Source organism: Melospiza georgiana, chromosome 1 (assembly GCF_028018845.1).
Source record: "Melospiza georgiana isolate bMelGeo1 chromosome 1, bMelGeo1.pri, whole genome shotgun sequence".
NCBI classification, from domain to species: domain Eukaryota; kingdom Metazoa; phylum Chordata; class Aves; order Passeriformes; family Passerellidae; genus Melospiza; species Melospiza georgiana.
In genome coordinates this window covers 89,682,436-89,709,060 of record NC_080430.1, presented here as the reverse complement: position 1 = coordinate 89,709,060, position 26,625 = coordinate 89,682,436, and the positions used below count along the sequence as shown (strand labels likewise).

The window sequence follows — 26,625 nt, the reverse complement described above, 5'->3', positions numbered from 1 at the left end:
CATGATGCTAATCCAGCTGAAACAGATTGCTTGAGAAGTTATTTTTTTGTCACATTTATGATTTTTGGCCTGATTTACACAGTTCATAGCACTCCTTTATGAACCAGAATAATTGTTTGAAAAAGTGTTTGGTAGGAAATTGTAATGATAACTTACATCTAGGAATTGAAAATAAAACAGTTCCTAAGATATTTCATGGTCAACCTAGCAAATATTCTAAGGGTGATTTGAGATTCTGAAATTACATAGGGCAAACAGGCTCATTCTGCAATCAGAGAATGAAAGAAGTTTCTCCAGAGGCAGTAATTTTCTTTGGCAGAGTTGGCTGGTCCTCTGGAAAGTATTGATCTGTATTTTTTCCTCTTGGATTGAAAACGACAGGTGTTCCAACTTTGAACACTTCATTGAAGTGTCTCCCTTTGGTGTCGTAGGCATGGACAAGAGTGACTAAATATCTCTCTAGCCTAGTAAACCACCAAGTGGGCAAGTGGTGGTTACTAGGTCAAAGTAACCAGGATCATAGAAAAAAAATTGGAAATGGCTATCCAATATATAATACTCAGTAGCAGTGTTAGGGAAATCATGTCATGTGTTAGCAAGAGGAAAATAATACATTTATTTTTAGAGAATAGCGGTATTAACATTGATTATATTGTTTTCCATAAACAAAACTTTACCTGTTCTTTACTGTTTAATGAAATGAAGCTGATAGTTCAAATTTAAGTCTGTTGAATGCATTTTGATATTATTTTAGCTCAGTTATTCCTTACCTTCATTACTGCTATTTTAACTTCCTCTAGATTCACTCATTACCCTGTAAAATGTCTTCAGGGATGCTATTTGGTAATATTATTTGCTAAGATTATTTCTCAGGTCTGTAGGTCGCCTTTTTCTCACTTTACTACAAAAAGATGTGTATTTTTTTAGAGGAGGGGAAAGCAAATCTACTCCTCAAAATAAGGCAGCATTTTTCTTTACACCTCCTAAAGTTCTTTTAAAACAATCTTTTAATAAAGCAGCAATGTAGTATGCTGGGGAAACTGAAGGACTGAGTACCCAAAATTTTTATGAAAGCACATTTTAGTGAAGGAACAACCATATATTGCATCTGTTTGACTTGGGTTTTTTTTAAATTAAAGTTCTCTACAGATTTTTTTTTTCACAAACAGTATTAATGCTCTCAGGCGCTAAAGAGGTCATTATGGTTTTATGTAATAGAGCTTTTAATGGAAAAAAACCCATGCATGCTCCTTGGAGCAATAGCAGGTCATGAGCATAAAAATGACACATCGGGTGTATCAATAGGAAAGAGAGTCTTTGACATAATAAATTGCCTGGAAGAGCTCAGACTCTGAAAAATCTTTAAATTATGCTTGCATAGGAGGAATTAATGCTCCTTTGAGATATATTTTATATAGTCAGATGATTCAAATAAGAAGGCTGGTGCATTAACATATCACATGATTAACAAAGTTTGTTTGAGCAAAGATATTAGTCCATCTGTAATAAAGACTAATAGGAGGCAGCCAAGAAATCTAAATTATAGGCAAATATAGGAACTCAGAAACCATTTCTTTCAAGTTTTTTTTGATGTCTTGACTTTCCTAGACTGACCTTATATGGTCTTTATATCACCTATCTTTCCAAATATTTATATTTCAAAGAGAAAAACTTAATAATATTTAAGAGTGATTAAATTAGTAATTCATAGTTACATTCTTTAGTCTTGCCTTTGTAAATTGTAAAAAATATGGCAAGGGGACCTGTGAATACCTAGTTAAATCAGTATTGAAGAACATCATGGCTGCTGCTAATTCCCATTCTTTTTCTGTTTACATTTTTTATGAATCATTGTCAATCTTTCCTATCCTTATTTTCTTTTCTTATTTCTATGAAAAAAATTGGGGGCAACTATTCCTTCTTTAAATTTTTAATCAGCTTTTCTGCATGGGATTTTTTCCCCTTGCATGCATCTTTCTTCTCTCTTCTTCTTTATCTGTTTTTTGGCACTAAGACAGGTCTTAAGTTTTCTTTTCGTTAACTCCGTTTGCTGGTACAAATGACTCCCAATTTATTTTCTTCATTTTCTTACCACTATTTTTTTTATTCTGCATTTTTCATCTTTGTGATATTTTTTGTGATATAATTTCTTCTTTCCATCTCCTATTTACTAGTTGGTACTATATTAGGAGCCATTGGTGCATGGCATAATCAGGATTGAATCTAGTTTTAATTTCTTGTTCACAGGGGATTGGTAATGGTTGTTTGGTAGGGCTAATGATATTGGATGAATAAAGCCCAGGGAACCTGTGCTGGCTATGAAGGAAATACAGGGAACACCTATGAAAAAATAAAAACAGTAAAGGTCTATGTCTCATTCATACAATAAATGAAATGAAGTGTTTATATATCACTTGTGTAGCTGGAGACTTCGTAGACAAAGATTAGGATAGTAATGATGAAAAAATTGTTACATTACTTGACACTCAAAGATTGTGGAATCCTGCATATTCATATTAGAGAAGCACAGAAAGTTGGAAGGGACCTGGAGGGCCTCTTGTCCAATCCCCTCTGCTCAAGAGTCACCTAGAGACAGTTGTCCAGGACTATATCCAGGTGGCTTTTGAGGGCTCTGAGGTGGGAGACTGCACAGTATCTCGGCAACCTGCTGGAGTGCTCAGTCACCACAGCAGTAGAACTGTTTCCTGATGCTTGAATGGAGCCTCTTGTGTTTCAGTTTGAGCTCTTTGCCTCTGATCCTGTCACTAAGCACCTCTGAGAGTTTGGCTTCATCCTCTATGTGTCTTCCATCTAAGTATTTATGTACATTGCAAGATCCCCTTGAGCCGTTTCTTCTCTAGGCTAAATTCTCCCAGCTCTCTGAGTCTTCCTGCATGCAAGGGCTGCTCTAGTCCCTTGGACATCTTTGTAGCATCATCATCATCGTATTCTGGCCATAGCTTTAATTGCTTTGTGCTCGACATAGGGCTAAGCATACAGAGAACTGTGGCAGAAACAAAGCAAAACAAACCTTGGAGTCCAGCAGTTAATCTAAATCTAAAGAAGACTCTACAAAGTAAAAAAGATATGAAATGTGTGTGGATTTCTTTGAAATTTAAAGTGCATATGTGGGGAATGTCATGTTACTTTGATCATGTTCATGAAAATCATGTTTGGATTTCTTAGTATTCACTGCATAAAAAGTGAACTGGATTATCTCATGTGCCCAAAGCACTATCAAAAAATTCAGAGGTTGTTGACACTTGGAGTCTGAAATACAGATCTTTGAGAGCAATTTGTTTGATTAATGTGAATTCTTTTTAAAGCTATCAATATGTTGTTTGAATTGTTTGTTCCTTATTGTTAGGGAGAAGCTTTGAAGCACAAGAGCTTTAGAGCTGAAACCTTTGATAGAACCTCTGATACAGAATATGAAACTTTGCCAGGAGAACTGTGAAGACTTTGCTTACACGATGTATTTAATATGCTGATATGTTCCTGCTTGCACAACTGATTGTGATGACATTAATGCGTTTCTTTGGTCTTGAAACAGGCTGATAAATGCATTCCAAAGCTGAATGAAGGTGATCAGATAGTATTAATTAATGGCCGAGATATCTCAGAGCACACTCATGACCAGGTGGTCATGTTCATAAAAGCCAGCAGAGAATCCCACACAAGAGAGCTTGCACTTTTGGTCCGGAGGAAAGGTAACTGGGCTAATTTTATTCACTTCTAGTGTTTTTGAGACTGTTGCTCTTGTGCTTGGTGGTGTGCTCTCTTCTGTTTGCATAAGCGTGTTCTCAGAGCACTTGGAGTAGGTCTGTGCAAATAGTAGGTCTCACTAAATTTAAATTAGTAGTAGAAGTAGTTTAAACTATATAGGTTCTTACCACTGCCACAGAGCCATGCAAGTTAGAATTTCTTCTTATTTTTTGTTCTAAAAATCTATGAGAATAAATAGTCCCTTTAAAAGATTTTTTTGGTGACGTGAGGTGCTGTTTTTTTTTTGTAAATAAAGCATAATTTTAAAAACCTGCAAGTGCAGATTCACAAAAACTCATGGGCTCTTCCCGTGCACAATTATGTGATGAAACAAATCAAATAAGCTGCTCCTCACCTCATTCTTAGAGTAGACATTTTGTGACAATACTGGGATAAACCTGTGTTGGTTGCTTGCAGAACTGCTGCCTGCAAAAAGGAGACAGTCTTTGAAATATGCAGGATTTTAAGCCAGTATGTTTAAAAATGGAAAACTCATCCAGCTTGGTATTGCTTGCTCAATATTTAAACACCTGTAGATGCCAAGAGCTTTCAGATGATGTCAGACTCTTAATTTTGTTATTTGCTTTCCTTAAAAGGTATGGTAAGGCATTAGCACACGCAATTACACAAAGTTCCTGATTGCATGAAGACATACAAATCTGAAGGGATTAGGCATTACTAGGAAATAAGAGGGAATGAAACAGCCTAAGTGATAGGTACTTCTGTAACACTGGCTTTATTTAAAACTTCTTGTGTTTCTAAGATAGAGGGGCTCTTTATTTTATTTTCTACTGGCTTTATGCAGCATTTAGTTTTCCCTTAATTTTCTAGTCCCCTTCCAACTTGCAAATAAGAGAAATCCTAAAGATGACCCATGGCCCCATACCAGTAATTTTTTATAGGCAAGAGCATAACCAGCTCCCCATTCTCTGAAGTTTGGCAGGTGTGAACTCTTCCCATCACTGCAGGATAACCACAGCTGGACATGTCTGGTGATACAATACATTTCATAGGGACAGAACTGTTCTGCAGATTGCTTCATTAATGTTTGTCATGTTCTTCAATAGCAAGGAATGTTGTAGAAAATTGACTAATAATTCTTTTTAACTTTAGTTAGTTCCTTCAGTGTTTGCATAAGAAATTGTAAAAGGTAATTGTCTTCTCTAATGGCAAAGGAGTGTGATGAAGGGATTTTGGCCTTTGTTTTGCTGTTGGAGGTCCAAACTGAATGAAGTTTCTTGTAGAGATATTCCACTAATGATCTACACTTCTTTAGGTAAAACTCCCTTGTTTTTTACCATGGTGGATGTTGTGTTTCATTAGCCTATTTAGCAGTTCATCAGGCAAGACAAAGTTGCAAAAACCTCCTTGTGCTAGGAATTCAAGTTCTTTGCCTTCATAAACAGCCATTTGGAGTTTTTCTTTCAGGAAGGTCATAGGCACATTATACTCTTTATAGTTTCTACAGTAATATAGTACAAAAAGAAGCGTGATTAAACTGTGGCTTTTAATTATTTGCTTTTCTGAGGTTTTGCGAACTCTGTTGTTATTTCAAGCTAGTAAATTTTAATATCTGTTAAAAACACATTAATGCTCTATGTAATGGATTATAACTTCATACACATCTTTCAGTAGTTAAACAGTTTGTGGATCCCATATCAGAAGATGAAGCTGATTCCCACACCCTGCCAGAATCTATTCTTCCTGTCGGTTCTGAATACGGTGGTGATACACTGGAGGAGTCTATGGAGCAGCTAAGAAGAGGGCTAGAAAGTGGCACTGTCCTTATTCAGTTTGAGGTAAGTAATACTCAGCTCTGTAATGCTGTGAGTGTAGAACAATAGCTGTAACCAGTGAGTAATGGAGGGGCTGTAATTCGTTGCAAATCTCATTGTTCCTCTTTAATCTTATCTCAAGAGAGCAACAATTTGACTTGCCCATCAGTTTCACACTTCACTACTGAGAATAAGGAAGAATGAGTTTTAAGTCTTACACAAAATACCATCTGCTGAGAAAAATGTATTTAAGTTGTTTTCGGCTCAAGTAACCAAAGTTCACTAAATCAGTTTTTTTTTTTTTGTAGTTGTTTAATTGAGTAGAGTAGTGGGATTTTGACAGAGGTCATTCTTGCACTTTGTTTTCCTTTTCTATGTTCTTCAATGTGTTAGCTTAGAAAACTAGCTAATAAAATTTTCATATTTTATTAAATTAATTCCCTCAGTGTTAGTATAAGAAATTCCAAAGGATAATTCCTCTGCTTCTCTAATGGCAATGGAGTGCAGTGTGTATGTTTGTGGTTGCTTTACTATTGTAGATTCAAGCATTTGTAGTAGCTCTGAATAAACCTTAGTTTATTATGGTTTATAAAATTGGCATTGCATTCTGGAGTAACTCCTTCTCTCACTGAAAACTTGTTGAACAGCAATAAAATTTCTTCCCCTTTTGATATTTTTTTCCTTTACTTTTTTTGTTTTAAAGCTGGAAAATTTAATGGTAACAGCTGAAGAGTTGTGGTATTGTTTATTGTATAACCACTCTTTTTATGAGGTTTCCTTTCTTTCTATGATTTCTGAGAATCAAAATTCCCCTGGTTTTAAGGAATTGTAGACAATGGTTCATAACTGCTTTCCAAAATCCAAAGTACTGGATGCAATGCAGGAATTACAATGAATCTGTTGCTACTGCTATTGAAGTTGTAGCTCAAAAATATGAACTGACTTTCAATATCTTCTTAATTGTCAAATTTCTTGACTAAATTTGTACACAAATTTCCTGTAGTGAACTTCATAGGATATTTGATCCTTTATGATATTCTGATAAATGATATTATGATATTCATAGGATATTTGAGCCTATATTTTATCTTTTTTATGGCAATATTTATAAAAGGATTTTACAGAAAAAATATGAAAGCTTTTTGAAATCTAATAAACTAGGGTACGGCTTAGTGGTCTTCTTGCTTTGAGTTCATTGTTTAGTGATCTTCAGAAGCAGAGGCAATGGCAGTGTCCACTCATGAGCTTTGGTGACTCAAACTCTTTTTTCACTTTAGTAAAATAGTAAATAATTAGCCAGTAGACTGTGAATAATCAAGTTTTTCCAGAATATCTTCCTCCATTTAGTCAGAATTTAAGAAGTCTGTCAATAGCAAGTGACTGTTTGCCAGGCAACAGTGAAGCTCAAGAATGGTTACTTGACTTTAAATTATTCTTCTCTGTCTTCCTAAAAAAGGCAGATATTGCATCCAGACTCTAGTAAAGTGGAACTTGGCTTACAACAGATAGAAGCTTTTCCATTACATATATTATCAAGTTCTCTCCTCACATGGCTTGTTCAACTTATATAAGTTGAAAAGTTCAGTGATCTGTGAATACAGAATTTTAAGGTCCAGCAAATCTCAGTAGAATAAATATTTTTGTGTATTGCTCTTTTTCTCTCAACCAGAAGTATGGGATTTAAGCCTCCTATTTGTTTCATTCCATTTTATATATGGAACAACATTCAAAATCTTCATTAAACATATGAGTTCATATATAATGAACTCTGTGGTAAGTGTTCAGTGGCACATCCAGATTTAATAACTCAGTCGTAAGGTGCTTTCATGTATATTTAATACACAAAAGCTATAGTTGTTATATTTACAGTTCTTCTTTGGTTTTGTTGTTGTTGTTTCCCCTCTGTACCTTTTTTTGTCTTGTTCGATGTACATAGAGGCAAATATCATTAGGGTTTGAAAAGATCTCCAGGATCATAGAATCCAACCATTAACCTCACACCAACTTCAAAATTTTGGTTATACACACATTGTATGTACCCCATTACTGTGTCCATTTACTCCAGATCAAGTCTGCAACATAGGCCTTGGCCCAAAAGCAAAGAAGTCACATGTTAAGAGATTGATACATTGCAGTTGTAGTTTTTTAGTTACTTGCAGGATTGAAATGGATAGGTTTATTCCACAGAATAAAACTTTTCTGAAATTTTTGTATTATAGTTGATTCCAGAGAGTAAGTCTGTGGCTATTTTTTTGTTCTGATGCCATTCACTGCTCCCTTGTTGCACCCTCAATCACTGTTGTCCTTCTGGCCTGCAGTTCTAAAAGCAAAAGGCAAACTTGCAGAGCAAGGGTTTATATCAATGATGCTCACATGCTGTTTTTGCTTTTTTCCTAGAAATTTTTCTAGCTATCTTGATGGGCTAGCAACAACAGAAATTCTTGTCATGTTAAATACATAAACCTCCCAAGTGAATTTTGCAGAAGGATAGGAAAAACATTAAAGAAAATATGTAGTTTTTTCAGTCTATGTATTTTTGTGTGAATGTAATTAGTGTGTGCATAGCATAATCACATCCCCCAAAATCTTGTAATTTTTTGTTCTACTTTGCAGCAACTTTACAGAAAGAAACCAGGATTGGCTGTTACATGTGCAAAGGTACCTCAGAATATGGACAAGAATAGATACAAAGATGTTCTACCTTGTGAGTCTAAAGTACAGTTTCTGCCTATTTTGCTTTTTAAAACTGCTATATTGAACTTACTGATTAAAGATTTAATTATATAATTGAAATCATGTAATTGGTCATTGTATTTTCTAAAAGGTAATTTACTCTGTTTGTATTCTGCTGTTTGTGTTTCTGCAAGTCCTCAGGTTTTTTTTAAACGTAATAGAGGGGAAGTATGTCTCTTAATTGCTAATTTTATTCCCTCTTTCTTGTGTGTGTGCAGATGATGCCACGAGGATAATATTGCAAGGAGATGAAGATTACATTAATGCAAATTATGTGAATGTAAGTCATACAGAGACCTGCATTTACTCACTTTATGTATTACTAAGCAGAAAAAAAAAGGCTTTTTTAGGGAATAAGGATATTTTATTTTAATTTGGGGGATTTGTAAATGTGAAAGATGTAAAATTTCATAACCTAAAAAATAGTGTCTGTTGTGAAACAGGTGACCATCCTAATACACAGTGAGTGCTGCCATGTAGTGATACACTGTGATATGTGCAGAGTTTTTAACCAGTAAAAATTCTTTTATTTTTCCATATACTTCAAATGCTTAAGTTGTCTCCATAAAATGAAGCTGTTTTTTCCCTCTAGATCCACTTATGACCATAGCTCACTATGAATGATCCAGAAGATAAACTAGAGCCTTGATTTTCCTAATCAATCAAGCGTAGGCTGGGAGTCAGGGAAAAAAAGGAGGAAAATGTGTATATATTTCTGTCAGATACATAAGCTAAGCACCTAAATCACAGAGTCAATTATTAACATCCTGTGTTTAGTATCAGGCAATAATCAGCTTTGCTGTACCTTTGGTGAATATACCCCAACATCATTCCTTACCAAATACTAAAGAAAATTTAGAAAGCTGTGTAGTTTCAAGTTTTCAAGTACATTTTCACTATTAATCTTCTGCTCATAGTTCAGCATGAAGGACTACAGAATCTATGCTTTACATCTGTTGTAAATTAATGATTTAAAAGTTTTTTACATATCAAATTGTAATCTTGATTGTCTTATTACTTAGCTTTTTTGCCTTCTTCCCTCAAAACTTCCTTGAATGAAATGCAAAAGTTAAAAAAGTGCTTGAGTAGTGAGAGTGAACGTAACATAGAGTGTTTTTTTTTTTCTCTTTGTAGATGGAAATTCCTTCTGCTGGCATTGTGAACCGGTACATTGCTACTCAGGGGCCTCTTCCACACACATGTTCACACTTTTGGCAGGTAGTCTGGGATCACAAATTATCACTGATCATCATGCTAACAACACTCACTGAACGAGGGCGGGTAAGTGCCCAGCTCCTCTGTATGCTGAAAAATGTACTGTAACTTTGAACTTTTTTTCCTTTGTTGTGGTTTGTAAAATAACCCTAAAAGAGGCCAACTTATTCAGTTGAATTATTCTTCTGAGGGCCAGGCTTTCTGATTTACTTAGGGCAGATAGTCCTGATTTTGCTTTTTGTTGTGCTGCTTTGCAAACAAACCAGCTGTCTGATAGACAGAAATCACTGCATTCACTCAGTTGTGCTCATCAGACTGGTACTACATGCTGTTATTTTTCTCCCTGAGCATTGGCCTCCATGTGGCAGTTTCTCTTCAAAATATTCAGAAAATGTCTGGAAGGATTGAGTGGGTTGAACAAATCTTCTAGTCTAGCTGTAAAAAGGAGTCTGCCATTGTGGTATTTACTAGTGGTTAGAATTTAGCTTGCTTATTTTTTTTTTACATCTCAGGTTCCTTCCTAGAATTGCTCTGATAATTATTTTAATTATGTTTAGATAAATTCTGTTTCTCCTGGAATTTTGGAATAGCACAGTGAAAATCTGGTGTGTTTTGATTTAATTTGTCCTTTGCAGTTTTAAAGATTAAGTTTTTAGATTAAATGGGAAGATATTTGTTTTAAAGTTTTAGAAGCTGAAATCTCAACAGTTGGATTTTTTAAGAGGTAGAGAAGGTGGTGACTCTCATATGCCTTCACTGTAGCCTTTAGCTGTATTTTGTATGTGATCTGTCCTACATTATCAAATTTATCTGGCAAACCAGTCAAAACTCAGTGTTTTTAGAAAGCAAGGGAGTGAGTATTTTAGGTCTTAAACAGCACAAAGATTGAGATGTAAGGAAATAGAGTTAAGCAGCAATCAGGTTTTCAACACAGTCACATTATGTAGCTGCTCATGGAAGCAGACATTATTGAACATCACCTGACATAGAAATGCTCCCTGCATCTTTTGATTGTATTGGTATATTAATTTCTTTGTATTGAGGGGGAACACAGATTATTAATAGTCTGGAGTTAATACTGTTAGTTGGAAACTTCAGTTCAATTGTTGATAGCTTCTAATCATCCTGCTGGTACCTTTGCACACCAGACACATTTATGAGTTTTGTTTGCTTTCAGAAATTATTAGGATTTGCTCAGTTTGTGGGAGAACTTTCAGGCACAGAAAAAGATGTATATTCTTTTCAAGAATATCCCCATTGGCAAATGCCAAGCATTTTCCTAGTCCCTGGAGATTTTGCATTCCAGACTGTCTCTTTCCAATGGTGTTAAGATTTGTATGATAGGATTTTTTTTTCCTCAGTAATGCTCTTTTTTTTTTTTTCCAAAACGAATACATTATTTTGGCTTAAATTTGAAGAGGCAAGTAGTTAAGATAAATTACTACAGTGAAACTTTCAGGCATAATGGTTATAATTTGAATTTCAAGCCTCTGAAAATTGAGCTCTATTAAAGGCAAAATTAAGAAATTTTAGCTTTCCAAAAATTCCAGCTCGTGCTACTCTATCAATTTAAAAGTTACAGACAAAAACAACTTTGAACTTTGTGCAAATTGCAGTGTCACCTCCAAGTTTTAATAATTTCCACAGGTGGAGATTCCACATTCTCATAAGGCTCTTGTTTCTGTGCTTGTTCTTTGTGGAAGTTTTTGCCAACATCTAGTCAGCTTCTTTACAGTTGTCTCTTGTGCTTTCATTGTTCACTTTTAAGAAAAGTGTGGCTTTGCCTTTGCTATGACCTGCTATTAGATGGCTAAAGTTAGGTTGACATTTAACCCCTGCATTTCTTTTCTTAAGACAGAATAAATCTATCTTCATTCTCCCACATTATGCCTTGAGAAGTCATTCTTGCAATTACAGATAAGCAGCAGACAAAGCATCATGCATCCAGTTTACCTGAATATTTATTATAAATTACTAAAACAGAAATTTCTGGAGAACTTAGCCTATTTTGTCCTGTTATTTTTCAATTTGGATGGAAAAAAAATCTAACCAGCAAACTAAAACAGATTTAGTACCACTCCTTGAATTCCCTGAACCATAACACAAGAAAGAAGGCTGGAAATGGAAGGGCTCGTATACAATAGTTTTGACGTGTGCCTGATTTCCTTTACAGACCAAATGTCACCAGTATTGGCCTGATCCACCAGATGTAATGGAATACGGCTGCTTCCGTGTCAGGTGCCACTCTGAAGACTGCACAATTGCTTATGTTGTCAGAGAAATGGTCATTACAAACATTGAGGTAAATGCTCCTTGCCTTTAATCATCCCCCAACAAGCTGAATGAATACATTTATAGATAGGTAGATAAATGTTAGAATCCTAAATGCTAAGAATACCCATATGCTAAGATGAAGACTATTTGGCAATGTGTATGTGTATATCTCTGTGTGGATATGATGTGTGTCTATAAACACACGCAGACACATACATTTTTAAACACAGAATATGTATACATTCTATGGATCAACATGGTATGATTATTTCTTTAGAGCTTCTTCAAAGACACACTTTTTGAAGTTCTATAATACATTATGCTGTAATATATTATGCTATTATAATACAGGTACTGCAGTAAGCATCAAAAGGAAATTTAGTGCTTTTCTTTAAACAGTTTTGCAATCACTGACTCTTCATAAGTACTTTGATTTATAAAGAGAGTTTTTTCTTAAGTAACTCTGCCCTTTCATGGATGAAATACGGATCACTTGGTTAATAGCACATGCAGCTAGAACAGCTAATAAAGAAGTGAAGCATAATAAAGTTGTTTTGAGAGAAGATGCAGAATCTCACCACTTCCTTTTCATTTTCTTTAGTCAGATTTTTAAAAAGAAAAAAGTCCATATGTATCTCAATTGAAATGTGTAAAATTCGTGAAAAATACTTATATTCCATAACTCCTAATACTTTCATGCTAATGCCTAGAAATTTAGAAAGCAAAGAGACGGCAAAACACAGCATACTGTGTTGTGAAATCCGTGTTCAGGTCACATCTAGCCTTCCCACAACCTGAATTGTATGGGTTGAAGTTTGATTTTTGTTTCTAAGTTGACCTTCATTTCTATATGTTTTCCTTCTTCATCTCTTTTCCAAAATTCTATGGCCACAGGTATTTTCTAAAAAGATGAAGGGTTTATGCTATCCTAAGGTGTATAAGAAATGGCTGCGTACTCACCAAAGGCAAATTTGCAGTCAGTCTTTTAAACTTCTGTATAGTTAAGTAGCTTTTACTGTTAGCAGAATTGCTAGTAGTAATAGTAAGTAGTAAGCAAGGAAAAGACAATATCTGTTTTGAAATATAATATTTAATCCAGGTTCTTACAGCAAGATGACCAATCCTTTAGTCTCATACATTTATAACTTGACATTCTCTCACTTGACAGTGCATCCAAATTTGTTTCAATGTGATTAAATTTTCCTTTGCAGTCATAAACATGTGAGATGTCAGATGTCAGTCCTTAAAGGTTTTTCAGTCAAGACGGTTTACTCTACTTCTATTTCTAGATATGAGAAACCGCCCAGTATGGGAGCAGCATGATATTTGTTTCTCTATTTTGGCCAGTTACTCTGTAAGTGATAAACCTGAATGTCAGCATAGAAGAAATTAACCTCATAAAAGTAGTGCTGCAATTATATGTACCCAAAATTTTAGTCCTTTTTCCGCAAATTATTTATTTGTAATCTTTCTAAATCTCATAAAATGAAGAAAGGTCTAATTTCCAGCCTCGTCTATTCAAGACCAAGATCAAAAGCTATACTGTAGCACTAAGTCTGGGGGTTTTTGGGGTTGGTCGAAGCTCTTTATTTTTAAAAAAAAGCTTCAGAACACTTTGGGGACAGAACAAGCAGACCAAAGGAAAGAAATCATGTAGTGAGAGTGCAGAGTTCAACACACAGTGCACTATTTTGTAAACTGAGATATGTATTTCTTTATGATCCTTGACAAAATAGCTTGAGGCCTGAAACAAATTTTCATTGTTTCCTTTGAGATAAATGCCTTGCAATGTATGATTGGCCATTAAATCTCACTGCTTTTGAAACATAAAGAACCAAATAACAAAAGTAAGTGAGAAATGTGGTGGCAAGTGTACACAGCAGCACAATAATGTATGAACAGTGGTCCAAGAAATGACAAATGCCATTTGCCAGAGTATATATTCTTTAGAAACTCAGCTTTAACCCTTGTCATTCAGACTCAGCTTTCAAGGTGTGTTTGTGAAGCTCAGTGGCAAAGAGCTCACCTTTTCCTGCTTAGACCATTTCAGGGTTAATGTAATTTTACATTGTGATTTTTTTTTTTGTCTCATTATTGAAGATTGTGTTGTAACTTCTGTGAAAAAGGACATTAACTGAAACATTGAAATGCAAAATCAATTGCTTGTTTTTAACATAAGTAAGAACTAAGGTTGACATTTCAAGTTTAAATTTCCTACTTTCTATATGATTATTGTGATTCTAAGATCTCTGTGTTGATTTTCTGAAGAGCACACAAATCTTTTATTAATCAGGGAGAGTCTATCATTTAAGGAGAATGAAACAAGGAAGTTTGCCTTTTGATGTAATTGTGATAAGCAAGGCTACAAACTGCAGATGGATGAAGATTGGATATTTTTGTGGCTGAAGGTCTTGGCAGTACAGCTGTATTGCAAGTGCATTTGAAGCACTACCTGTGACAGAACATATTCTTTGTCAGGAATTCCAGCCCCAATGACAGGCTCACTGGAAATGATCATGTGCTTCTGAGCAAAATCTAGGATGTTAGCTTAACCACAATGAAGCTGCTTCTGCAGTTAGATATCTTGAAAATGCCCAGGAGGCACAAGTACATAATTTTGTTGGAGTTATTTTGCTGAACAGCTTCGCTGTAGTGACAGCAAAGAAGCACAATAACAAAGAGCTGGTGATGTCTTACACCTCTGTATAAGTGTAAGAAAAACATGATATCTTACACCTCTGTAGCTCCTTACTAAGTAAATGTGGATCAATGCCATGAAGAAGCTAAATGTTGGCCAAAGGGCTGATAACAAATTGGGCAAATTACTGAAGTGTCACTGGACTCTGTTGTTTGGGCTATTTTTTTTTTAATCTGTAATTTTTAAGCTGATTTGGAGAAATACCAAATACATTAATTCCATTGAATTTAGTCCACATGAATGCAAAAAAACCAAAATTAAATAATTTTGGAATAGCAAGGTGTACAAGATCAAGTTAAGCAAAAATAGCAACCAAGCCATAAGCAGCTGTTGCTGTCTCACTTTCTCTAAGACTCATAAAACAGGACTAATAAAGCCAGATTTTTATGAAGAAAAATTATACATTTATCAGTCATTAGGATGATTGTCACAGAAAACCTCAGTGCTAAAAGAAAATATTGTGGAAAAGATTTAAACTGAGTTGTAGAGAATACTGGTCTGATTAATAACTTGAATATGAGAAGTTACCTCCTATTTTCCATTATCAGGTTGTACAAAGGAGCAAGATCTGAGAGGAATAGTGTTTAAAAATAAATATTGCTACCAGAACATGTACTGTAGGCCTAGCTATGGAACCAGTAACTACAATTCTAGCATTTTTTTCATGCAGAAGTGCTTTTTTCATGCAGATTTGAGTAGTTGTGATGGTCTTTTAATGTAAGTTATTTCCATGTGGGGTGTTGATTGGCTGACATTTTCTGTGTTTAAAAACTGACTTTCACTAGACTTGAAAATAATGTGTTTTAAAAAAAGCCCAAAACCCTGCTAAAAATAACTTTAAAAATCTGGACTTCAGCAGAGTACTGCTTTGACATTTTCTGCGAGAGAGATAAAAACTCATGCATAGAAAAACTAATTCTAACATACATGAATATATTTACTATTTACATTGCTAATAAAACATAAAGTGTTTTAAAATACTTGTGCATTTTGGAAAGAAGTGGAAAGCAGAATAGTCAAGTTTCAGCATTTTGAATCATCTCAGAAGAGCTCAACAGAAGAATCAAAACTGATCATGTTAAAACACAAATAGTTGGAAGGCTGCACTGAAGCTTGAGGCATACCTGGAATAATTAAAAACCACCTGTGTTGGTCTCTAAGGATGATTAGGGCGCATAACCAAAATTGAAGATGCTTACACCAAAAGCAGCAGCTGTGAGGACGAAGTGCATGTTTCTAGGTGTATTCTTACTCTGAGTAAGTCTTATGTAATGAACTTTTTGTACCTAGTGTCTGTAAACTATTTGACTAAATGCAGTTCACTCTATTTGAGCCTGAAGTACTGATAAGTCAAAATTCAGTCAGCTCTTTCCTTTATTCTAAGCTTGTAAAATGACTTTTTGCTTTTACTGATCACTGTAAGTGTTTCTCAGGTGTGCCACTGGCACTTATCCATGTTGTGTAGTTTTAAGTTCTTGAAGCACATGGAAAGCAACTGGATATTCAGTCTTGGATAATTTTCGAATTAATCAAGTATTTGTTTCACCAGGATGCTGTAATTCAAACATCTCTGATTTAAGAGAATCAGCTCAAACTCTTACATGTAATTGCTGCTTTATCTCATTTCCCTTTTGAAGAGGTTCTGATTAAGCAAGTACAGATTTTCCAGGGAGAACTTTTTAATGACATTTTCTAGACATATTTTTGTATTTTTTTTAATCTGTAGCATTTCAGAAAAATGTGAATGGCAATCATTTGATCAAGGTCTACTTTTCCTACTCAGTAGAGCTGGATAGCAAAAGGCCATGCATGCTTTTTCATGAAGAGATCCTGGTCATTGTGCATCTTTTGATGACCTGGATGGTGGATCCTGATGTAATTTGTATTACAATGAGCTTGGTCATTCATGTTAGATTATGTTGTCCATGTGGGCCTTATGCTGTACCTTTTAATTGTTGATTGCTCAGGCTTTGCTTTTAAGAAGCAAAGTATGAGCTGTGTAATTTTTCTTCTTGTCCCTGTGGGCAATTGTAAATTTCTGCACTTGCTTTGACTGAAATAAATGTATTCCCTAAGACTCTACTTAGTACATGGGGAGTACTTATTCCATCTTTTGTGTCCTACTAGCCTGTTCCCCAGCAGTGGAACATCCTCAAGTGGGAGAGGAAAACAAGCAGTCGAAGACATTTAAAAGAGGTCGTATATTTCAGCAGTAGAGAGCACAAGAGAAAAGGGGAAAAACCTTTTAAAGTCACTAGCATCACAGAAACCTTCCTGTGTGGACCACTAGGGAAAGGCCAGCTTTTATAGACTAATCCTGTCATAAAGGAGAGTTTTATTTCAGAGGGGTGCCAAATGTTAAGTCCGATAATGGACATAAAATAAAAGCAAGTAACAGCTTAACTATTGCAAAATGTGTGGCAGGAATAAAGGAGCATGAAGACTTGTCTCAGTTTGTAAAGATTGACATCCTCACTGCATGATGCTTCAGAGCTCATGAGCATCTTAGGACTTTTCTTTCCCACCCTAACCAGTAGTTACATCTGTAACATATCAGTTCAACTCAATCTGAATGCATTGATGATTGAGTGATTTCATAATCAAAATTAACAAAAAGCTAAGCTGAAAGAACTTCTGTAAAACCTCAGGGTTTTTACATATAATTCAAAAATTCAAACGAAGAACTCTGTACTACAGAATCTTTTAACTAATTATATTGCTTCCATACAAAAAAGTATTCTCCTGTGGATTATACAGATGTCATTCACATATGTACATTAAGCATGTGTGTATGAATGATATATATGTATATATACTGTTTTCTAACAGAAACAAGATTTAGCAAGTGTTGCAGGCAACCTTATTATACCTGAATCTGTAAGAGTGCACGGACATATTTACAATAGATTGTATAGCCCTAAATCCCTGTTATATTGGTATTGTCCTCAGTAGTTCTGCTGTTCTCAGTTGTTTGTTCCAGCCAGTTCTAAACTACTGTGCAGTACTGTTATGCTTATGTCTTAAAGCATTTTACCTCCGGTGAGTCAAAATATAATAGGTCAATAGTCAATAAATCAAAAAAATTAAAATTTTCAGATCACAAAAGTTAAACTTCATACTTCATTTATTTAGAAAATGTTGTGCCTTATGAATTCTTTCTGAGAATTACATGTCCATACTTCACACTGAATTTTAAATCACAAACGTTTTCTACACCATCTACCTCTTATTGCATCTGCAGAAAAAAATAGCTGTGAAAAATATGACTTGTTTCTAGTAAACATTAATACAGGAGTCATAAGAGTGGCCATTTTCAAAAAACTTTATTGTATTTTAGACAGAACAACAGCACACCGTCACCCATCTCCAGTACGTAGCTTGGCCTGATCATGGTGTTCCTGATGACTCCATGGACTTCTTGGAGTTTGTGAACTGTATGAGGCCAAAGAGAGTAAAGAATGAGCCAGTTCTTGTTCACTGCAGGTACTTGTCTTTTAAAACTCTCATTTATAGATCCTTGAAAGAGATGAAAATATTAAACTGTGCAATACGAGCATTTACTGCTGATGATGGAAACACTGATGCTATATCTAAAGGATGAATTTACTTTGTCTTTCCTTTCTTCTCCAACCTTTTGGTGAAATGGCTTAGTCACATAATTATCACAGATCTGGTAATCTGCAGTTTAGTTTGTTTTCTGATTTTTATCCTCTACAATGTTGTAATCTCATTTTGAATGGTACTGCTAAAATTCTTTTCCTGCTGTTCAAGTGTGTGTGTGTCATAAAAGCAGTCAATTAGATCTTACCTTTTTGAAGACAAAAATATCAAACCTGTACAGTTTGAGCAGTTTAGTTGTTTAAAAATATATCTACTTTAGGTGAAGTTTTAGTTTTATTTATATTTAAAAATATTTTCTTTTTAGTAATTACCAGAAATTATTACTGAAGTTGCTGTAAAAATAAACTTTGCACTCCCTTTGGATTTTACTAGGGTCTTCCTGTAATTTCCAAGGCTGTCCTACTATTAAGATTGTGATACGAATTTGGTGTTTTGCAAAAGCCTCATTTTATAGACTGTTCTCCTGTTGTATTTCACAGCGCAGGAATCGGTCGCACTGGTGTGTTGGTCACTATGGAAACAGCCATGTGCTTAATTGAAAGGAACCAGCCTGTTTATCCACTGGATATTGTACGGAAAATGCGGGACCAGAGAGCTATGATGGTGCAAACATCAGTAAGTGATGGAGAGGAAGCATCATTTTCTGTGTATATACTGCACTTGTCAAGTTATAAAACAGGTCCAAAATTTTTATAAAGGATCTAGTAGTATGAATCTTCAGTTGCCATTATATATCAAACTTTATATCAAACATTATATATCAAATAAATTTAGCATAATTTAGCATAGCGGCAAAGGCTGCTTTTCTAATGAGGCATGTATTTTTGTATTTTTAAAATATCTCTTATCTTGCCATGAAAAGATAATTGATTTTGATACATTGTAAGTAGCTAGAATGCCCTAAGTCAGACTTGTACTGATCATCTGTTCCAGGTCCTTTGTCTAAATTCTCCGCAAGATGATAGAGTAAATTTTTGCTTTTATTCTAGTATAGAACACCAATGGAAGTTATTAAGTTGAAGGTAAAATCAAAGTGTTTCTGGCCCGGTTTGAAAAGTAGGAAGTAGCTTTTCAAAAGCCCACTTTAGAGTAGAAATTCTGTAAGAACATATAGACTTCCTTTGTTTAAATTTTACCATTACCCAGTTGGAAAAAAACTAAAGGCAAGTTGTGTAGCATGAGTAACAGAAACATGGAAGTAGATGGCAATTTTAAGATGAAAGTGAGACAACTTGAGTTTGTAAGAGCCATTTTTTTGTCAGCATTGGAAATGAACATATTGACATTAGAGACAGATGAAGGATGAGAGATTGTTCTTTCTTTAGGAGAGGCTGGATGACAAGAATTCTGAGTGTGGGTTATCTTGGAGAGCTAAATGCCCTATGAGAAATGAAAGTAAGGGAGTTTAGACATGGAAAGTCAACAATCAATTGGGTATTTCTGTCTCATAAATAAAATGGCTGAAATGCATTGAAATCAAATCCATTTGATCACAAAAATAGTTAACTTAAAAAGACATATTCTATCCATTAACAGGTTAATGACTGCAGAATTAGCATTATGATTAGATGTGAGGGAAATCTTGGATCTCAAAGGGCATAAAAGTGTCAGGATCTGCAGCTGCCTGTGTACCATTAGAGTGCTCAGTGAGCAGAGCTTGTCCGTGCACGCTGCTGGGACTCATGTTCATTGCAGCAGGAAAGGACCCTCTGGAAGAGGGTTGGGACTGTGTGGTTGGAAGGGAGTTGTTTGAAGGGTGCCCTGCCTGTTCCTTGCTGAAGTGGAAGCTGAGCTGGTGATAAAGATGGTCATGAGATGAAGAATACTAACTTCAAGTTTAAGGAAGCTGAGTGTTAACGTCTGGAGTTGCACCTGTCTATACCCCTCAGGTTCTAAAATTGCCTAAACAAGTTCAAGCTTCAACATTCTATAAGTGGTCCCCTTCTTGAGAATCAGATGTAAAAACCTGAAGTAAACTTCAGCTTGCCAAAGGACTGAATTCCTTTTGTTACAACAGAAATCATCCAGCATTTTCCTTTCACTCCACGCTTTGACATAACTGAAGAATACAGGGAATAGTAAAAAATACAGCTACAGTCAGGCTCCTGGTGTGGAAAACGAATACCTAAAATAGGATTCTTTACCTTGCTTGCTGGGTTACACAGTTGGCTGTCAGCACAGTCAGGAGAGGGATGATCTGTAGCAGCAATACTGTGAAACTAAATTTGCTTGTTATTTCTGAAGAAGGCAGATACTGTTGTGAAAAGCCAATGAGCAAAATTGGCATTCTGTGCTGTAAATGAGGCACAGAAGCAAGCCCTCAACTGTGAGAAAACAGAATACTAGAGAGCTGCATGCTAATATTTTGATCTGTCCTGGGTGCTCTATCCCATTCCCATGCCTGTGTTCCAGCCAGCCTCACTGCTCATATTTGAGATCCTGCTCAGGGTGTCTGGGAGAAGTTGTTAGAGATTCTTCAGTTGTAATAAAGGGATAGTTCAGTTTTAATAGCCTTGCCTAGAGAATGTTCAGCTGCCCTGTGGGGACTCTGTGTGTGCTCCAATTCTAAGGTGATATGATTTGCCAGATACATATTGTGACAGGGCATACTCAAAAAGAATGAACTGATCAGAGCTATTACCTGGTCAGTTTAATGTCTGTTGTTAATCTTGTGGAAGCTGTAGCTTCTCAAAGACCCCAGTAATTTTGTTGCTGTGAGCAGCAAAAAAAGCAAATCCATCATTCAACCAAAATGATTAATCTACAACAAAGTTGGTGTAACTCTATGGCCTTTCATTAAAAAAAAAAAAAGAAAGATGAACCAATAAAGAGAAATTAGGTATGTAAGCAATGCAGAATACATTAGGATGTACATAATAGAAGTAGCTACCAGCTGAGTGAGCAGTAAGAATACATGCAACAGATAAGAGCAAGGAAAACAAGTAGTCAGAGATTGAGTCAGAGGAAGCAATGGTGAAGTGCTCATTCTTTTATTTGTTCAGTAACTTGATCACCCAAGTTAACAGAAGTATTGAACAGAGAGCTAAATACCACACCTGGCTTGTTCAGGCAGTAGAAATATGGAAATGACAATAACAGTGAAGAGACAAGGTAATTAAGAAATAAGAACAAAGTGTTATTGAAGGTGGGAGTAATTGACTGAAAGGTTGAAGAAAAGGCAGGAAAATCGAGATGCAGAAAACTCATTTCCACCTTCCTGTTTTCCTTTCAGTTTTTCTGTACTTCAAAGAAAATGTGTTGTGTTATGTTATGGACAAGAATAACATTCCTAACTGTTGGTATATAGAGGCAACCTAAGGTCCTTCACAGTCCAAATGTTATCTTTTTGCCCTGCCCTTTGGGAGATGGTGGGAGAATGTTTCCAGATGCTTCAGAAGAGTTGATGGGAGCTGACAATACAAGAGCAGCTGGGAGAAGATTTCAAAGATGGAAAAAAGGGATATGAAAAATAGGAAGCTTTGCTTTTCTGAATATATGTCATGAAACTTTGGAGAAAAGGGTTCATTTGGGGGTTTTGACAATAGTAGTTTCACAGAAGTGAGGATGCTTTGATCTTTGCAAGTTCTTTTAAATTTCAATCATCTTGTGTTCTCAGGATTGTGTTAGTCAAAAAAGTTTATTCAGGCTACCTGGATTTTTAGTTCTGCACTAGTCCTATTGATAATGTCTCCTTGTATCACTTTTTAGGAAGAGGCTTACAGGCTAATTGTTTTTAACAAATAGTTACGTTACAAGGTCGTGGAAGAGCTAGTCTTTGTAATAGTATAATGCGGGAAAGAAACTCTAATTTGTGAAGACTTTGAGATCTAATTGAGATAAATGTTGAGTGAGAGAAGAATTAATGTGGCTACTCATCTTCAAAAATCTTAATTTGAAAGGTTTTAATCCCCTTTCTGTTACAAAAGGAGATAAGTGGTCTGATCAAAAACTGAAAATAAAGTGACTCCTTCTGCAGTACTCTAGGTTGTTTGGGGGAAAAAAATAAGGGTTTCCGTTAGGTAGTCACACCTATAGATACTGTGTGTCAACTTTAAATGTGCCCAGTAATGTGTAACTGCAAGATTGGCAAGCTCAGAATACTCATAATAATCAGATAACTACCAAACCCCTCCCAAAATAGATGAGCTATATAAAGAAGGTAAATATCAAGTTAAATTTAGTCAAAAGTCATGCATAGTTTTTACAAATAATTTCTTTTCCCTGAAAATTAAGCACGTATTATTTTAGTTTGGGGAACTATATTTTCCTTGGTGTGTGATTTTTTAATGCTTGTCCTTCAAGGAAGAGTAAATGTCAGCTTTGTTTACTGTGAACACAGAGGAGTAGGATTTTCTCCTCCCATCCTTGTAGCTCCTCTGCTGTCATTGCTCAGGAAAAAAGGAAGTTGTGGATCTGTTAGTCCTATTCAATAATACTGTCTAATCAGCAGTTTAACTGAACATCCATAAATGGTTTTGTGTTTTCTTTCCTCCACAGAGTCAATACAAATTTGTTTGTGAAGCTATTCTTCGTGTTTACAAAGAAGGATTGGTTCGACCACTGGATTCCAGTTAGCACAGCAGTGAAGGATGATTTTTTTTTTTTTTGCCTAAAAAACCTGCTCTTTAAGTAAAGCAAGGGCTTGTTTCTGAAAGCAACTAGAATGGACTAGAAGCCCATGAAAAGACAGATGAGCACATATGAACTGTGGCACTTTAAATTTCTCAAGAAGATTGCTAAATCATGTACAGTATAACAAAGTCACATAGATAAATATATGACAGCAATTGTGTGTAATATGCTTTATTCACATAGACAACCATAAGCAATCATGGAAACTCTTAACACATATCTTTTACTGCCTTAAACACCCTTTACTTTGGAAGTTACAAAGTTCCTTGTGTTTCCTTTGAAATAGCAAAAGGAAAACTCCTATTATTGAAATGGTTCATCTTTAGAAGGTATTTAATATATTTGTATCATATGAAAGCTCATTGAAGGTGAATATTTGTAACTTTCTTATTGGGATACTAAATATCCATGGAACTGTAACCTTGACTAAAAGGCTGACAAAGAGCTTTAAAGGTTAATGCATAACTACTGTACACTGGGCTGGAGAAATTTAGTATTCAGTTACCGTAAATCTATTAGTGAGTATGCCAGCTGTTATAATATGCTGCTTAGAAATCACATCTACTGTATGTGATGTGAAAATAATGCTGCAGTTAGGCATTTATGCAGGTGGTACAGTCTACATCTTCTGTTGATCAATTTTAGTTACAACTCGCCCTTTTGACAGTGACCTACTTCATACAGTTTTAGTTATTGCACCCCTTTTCTTCTGTTTCTGCTGTCCATCTCCTTTATAGTTTTCACTGCTGTTTTCTATATGTGTACTGAAAACATTTTAACTTAAAATGAGGTTTAATTCTCTGTCATGTTTGTTTCCATGTGTATTTATGAGTTCTCAGATGTAAATGTGGATTAATGTTGCACACAAGTACTAGACTTTTGACTTACTGTATATGCAAAGTAGTCTAATCCAATACTGGAAGAAAAATTACTACTGAACCCATCAAATACGTTGCTGCTATTTCAAGGTGTGAAGCTTACAAGGGCACAGGTGTTGCTAGTGTTCAGATGGTGATAAAATATCGACCTGCTGCCCTCCAGCAAAGCGCTCTTTTCCAGCGAAACACAACTCCCTTTTGCAAGAGTTCTCCAGATTTACTGCGTTTCTTGCTTATACAGAAACACAGTTAAATTCACCTGAAGATTTACATGGAAAAAAAGAATGAATTTGTTCATTGATGAATAATTCACCCTAAGGTACACTGGTCTCTATTTCATTTCAGATGGGAGAATTGGACTTTCTGAACAGTATAACCACATTTGTATAATGTTAAATTATTTTGTGTGTGCTTTTTGACTAACCTGAGATAGATATTAATTTTTTAATAGTGTTTAAAAAATATTCTAAGGGACTGTTTAAAACTCTGTTATTTAAAAAATTAGTCCTACATAGGGTAAAGTTTTTATGGGGCATATTAGCCAGATGTTTATATGTATAAAAGAGAAAATTAGATAATTTTTTTTCAGAGAGATATATATGCACATACATATTCAGATGTATTTTAGAATTATGGTTTGTATTATGGATATTATCATTTATAACTGGAGTTTCATTATAGAAACTATCACAGCTGTACAATATGCATCTCTCATATTACTGGAAGTCTATGTTTTTTTTCCCTCAGGAGGTAACTAGAAAGTGCATGTAGGATGAGCTAAATTCCTGACTTGTCTTTTGTAGGCTTGATGCTTTCTCCAAGATTACAATTTTAACTATAGCTGAAGAGGATGTCTGGTTACTGTTTATTGATCAAAAGAGTTTTAATTGAGATGTGCAGAGTAGTTGGCAACATGGAAACATTCTTGGCTTTGTTAGCTTGAATGGTGAATAGGTTTGTGCTCATCTTTACATAGTGCATTCCAAATTTCACTTCGACTGGAGTTTTCTGTAATATTTTGTATCATTGTCATCTGGCTTGATTGGGCATAGATTAAAAACCAAAAGACTGGTTCACTCTTATCTTGCTAAATTGCATCAAGTAGCTCAATCAGTCTGTAGCTCCAAATGTAAAATGGTAGTGGACATGCACATATTGCTTGGGAAGCTTTGTTACGTGTGTGCCTGTCTGTTAAAACATCTCTTTTTTGGTTTTTTAAGTTTTCCTCTGCCCAGGTCTCAGAGTCATCCCTTGCAGTTGGCATGACTTGCATTTAATAGTTTGTCAAGAAGTGAAAAAAGGCAAGAAAATAAATTGTAAGAAAATATTTAGAGCATCTTTGTGACTTTCATGGAAGTACTCATGGTTTCTTTGTGTTCAAGGTTATTCCTATATTCCAATTTCTATTTATGTTTCTTCATGTTTAATATGTACTTACCAAAGCACTGTAAATGTATTTCTTGTATAATTCCAGTCTCAAGATACATGGTATAGGCTTGACTTGGATTAGTATGTGTGCATTTAAAGGATGACTGTCATGTTATGACAACAAATGCTGCTCTTGTTTTGGTAAACTTGGATGGGTTTGGTAATATCATTGGGGAGCTCTTGGATTTTAATAACTTGTTTGAAATTGCTGGCCACAGAGAGAATGCTCAAAGCTATATAAATAGTAATCTCTACAAGTTTTTTGTTTGTTTTTTTTTAAATACCTAGGAGGAAATATTAACTACACAAGTATCTTGTATATTGTGTCCATCTTTATTTCAGTCTTGCTGGATTTTGCACATGTACCTGTAGGATCCATATGGGAGAATGGAAGGGGTTTTGTCTTCTCTCTGTAGTGTGTGATGACTTTGCACTGAATGAAGTATGCCTTAGATCTGATCTTGCAATGAAAGCATAATTATGAAAACATCTTACTGCTGACTTTTGTTTACACAAAAATTAGGAAATCATGAAGATATAGGTTTAAATGGTTGGTTTGGGGGGATTTTGGTGGGAGTTAAAACTTGTGAGCACAAAGTTTTTAATTATCAAGCAGTTGGCAAGTGGTAGAAGATGCTGTGAAGAAAAGATTCTGTATAACCTTCATAAACATTTTACCCTTGATTTTCCCTGTGTTGGCATGGTCATGAAAATAAGTATTCAAAATGTCTGGTGTGGTGGTGGTGGATGAAGAGGGAGCAATAAACCCTTGACATTTTCATCACTGTGAAATACACTAACATTTATTTCTACAGAATCAAACAAATTTTAACTTAGTGGCTTTATGTTTGATGTGGAAGTAACTAAACTGCCTATTCAGCACGTCTTCAGAAATCTCACAGAGGAACACTTCTGAGATAAAGGTGAAAGGGACAGGTCTTGCTATGTTAAAAATAAGAAAAACCGTGCCCTAAACCATGAATGCCTTTTGTGTAACCAGATGTATGAAATACAAGTCATTAAAATACAGCCAAACCTTGAATAGTGATGGTGTTTTACCAAAAACAAAAAAATTGTAATCTAGGGGTTTGCTTTTAATTACCCTGTCTTTTAGGTGTTGATACTAAATTGTATGCAGTCAAAATGTACCCACAAATTCAGCAATAAGTCTTCATATGCACTCAGTTTTTTAACTGTTGGTTTTCCTTTTCTGGTGCCTCATATTTCCTACTCTGCAATACTTGGTTAAATATATATCTATTTTAGAAGAACTCTAGTTCTGAACTATATAATGAACTTTGCATTGGCTTTATAGTATGATACTTTTTTACAAAAAAAGCTCTTCCCTATAGACAGTATTCTTATGTCAGACTGAATGCATAAATGTTCAAAATAGGTGCATGTGGTTCATATTCAGACAATTATAATTTAAACATAGTTATTTCACTGATAATGGCTTTATTTTTCTATCCTGAAATGCAGCATTTAAGTGCGAGTTTATTTGATTCTTTCAGCTTTTCCAGAAAACATGTGCTGGGAAATATTTATATTTTGATTAGTAACCTGCAACCAGTCTACTTGGTTAAAAGCATTTATTAATTGAAGC

At 35.1% G+C, this 26,625-nt stretch overlaps 1 protein-coding gene across 2 annotated transcripts in view; it reads left to right on the top strand.

Moving 5' to 3' along the window:
* Nucleotides 1-26,340, top strand: part of PTPN3 (protein tyrosine phosphatase non-receptor type 3) — a 119,667-nt gene extending 93,327 nt beyond the window's left edge. For both annotated transcript variants that reach the window (XM_058038487.1, XM_058038479.1), the window contains exons 19-27: nucleotides 3,554-3,710; nucleotides 5,398-5,564; nucleotides 8,154-8,244; nucleotides 8,492-8,553; nucleotides 9,408-9,554; nucleotides 11,662-11,790; nucleotides 17,798-17,943; nucleotides 18,561-18,696; nucleotides 22,579-26,340. In XM_058038487.1, coding sequence (XP_057894470.1) covers nucleotides 3,554-3,710; nucleotides 5,398-5,564; nucleotides 8,154-8,244; nucleotides 8,492-8,553; nucleotides 9,408-9,554; nucleotides 11,662-11,790; nucleotides 17,798-17,943; nucleotides 18,561-18,696; nucleotides 22,579-22,656 — 1,113 coding nt within the window. In that variant the 3' untranslated portion in view covers nucleotides 22,657-26,340. The remainder of the gene's footprint in view (nucleotides 1-3,553; nucleotides 3,711-5,397; nucleotides 5,565-8,153; nucleotides 8,245-8,491; nucleotides 8,554-9,407; nucleotides 9,555-11,661; nucleotides 11,791-17,797; nucleotides 17,944-18,560; nucleotides 18,697-22,578) is intronic.
* The last annotated feature ends 285 nt before the right edge of the window (nucleotides 26,341-26,625 follow it).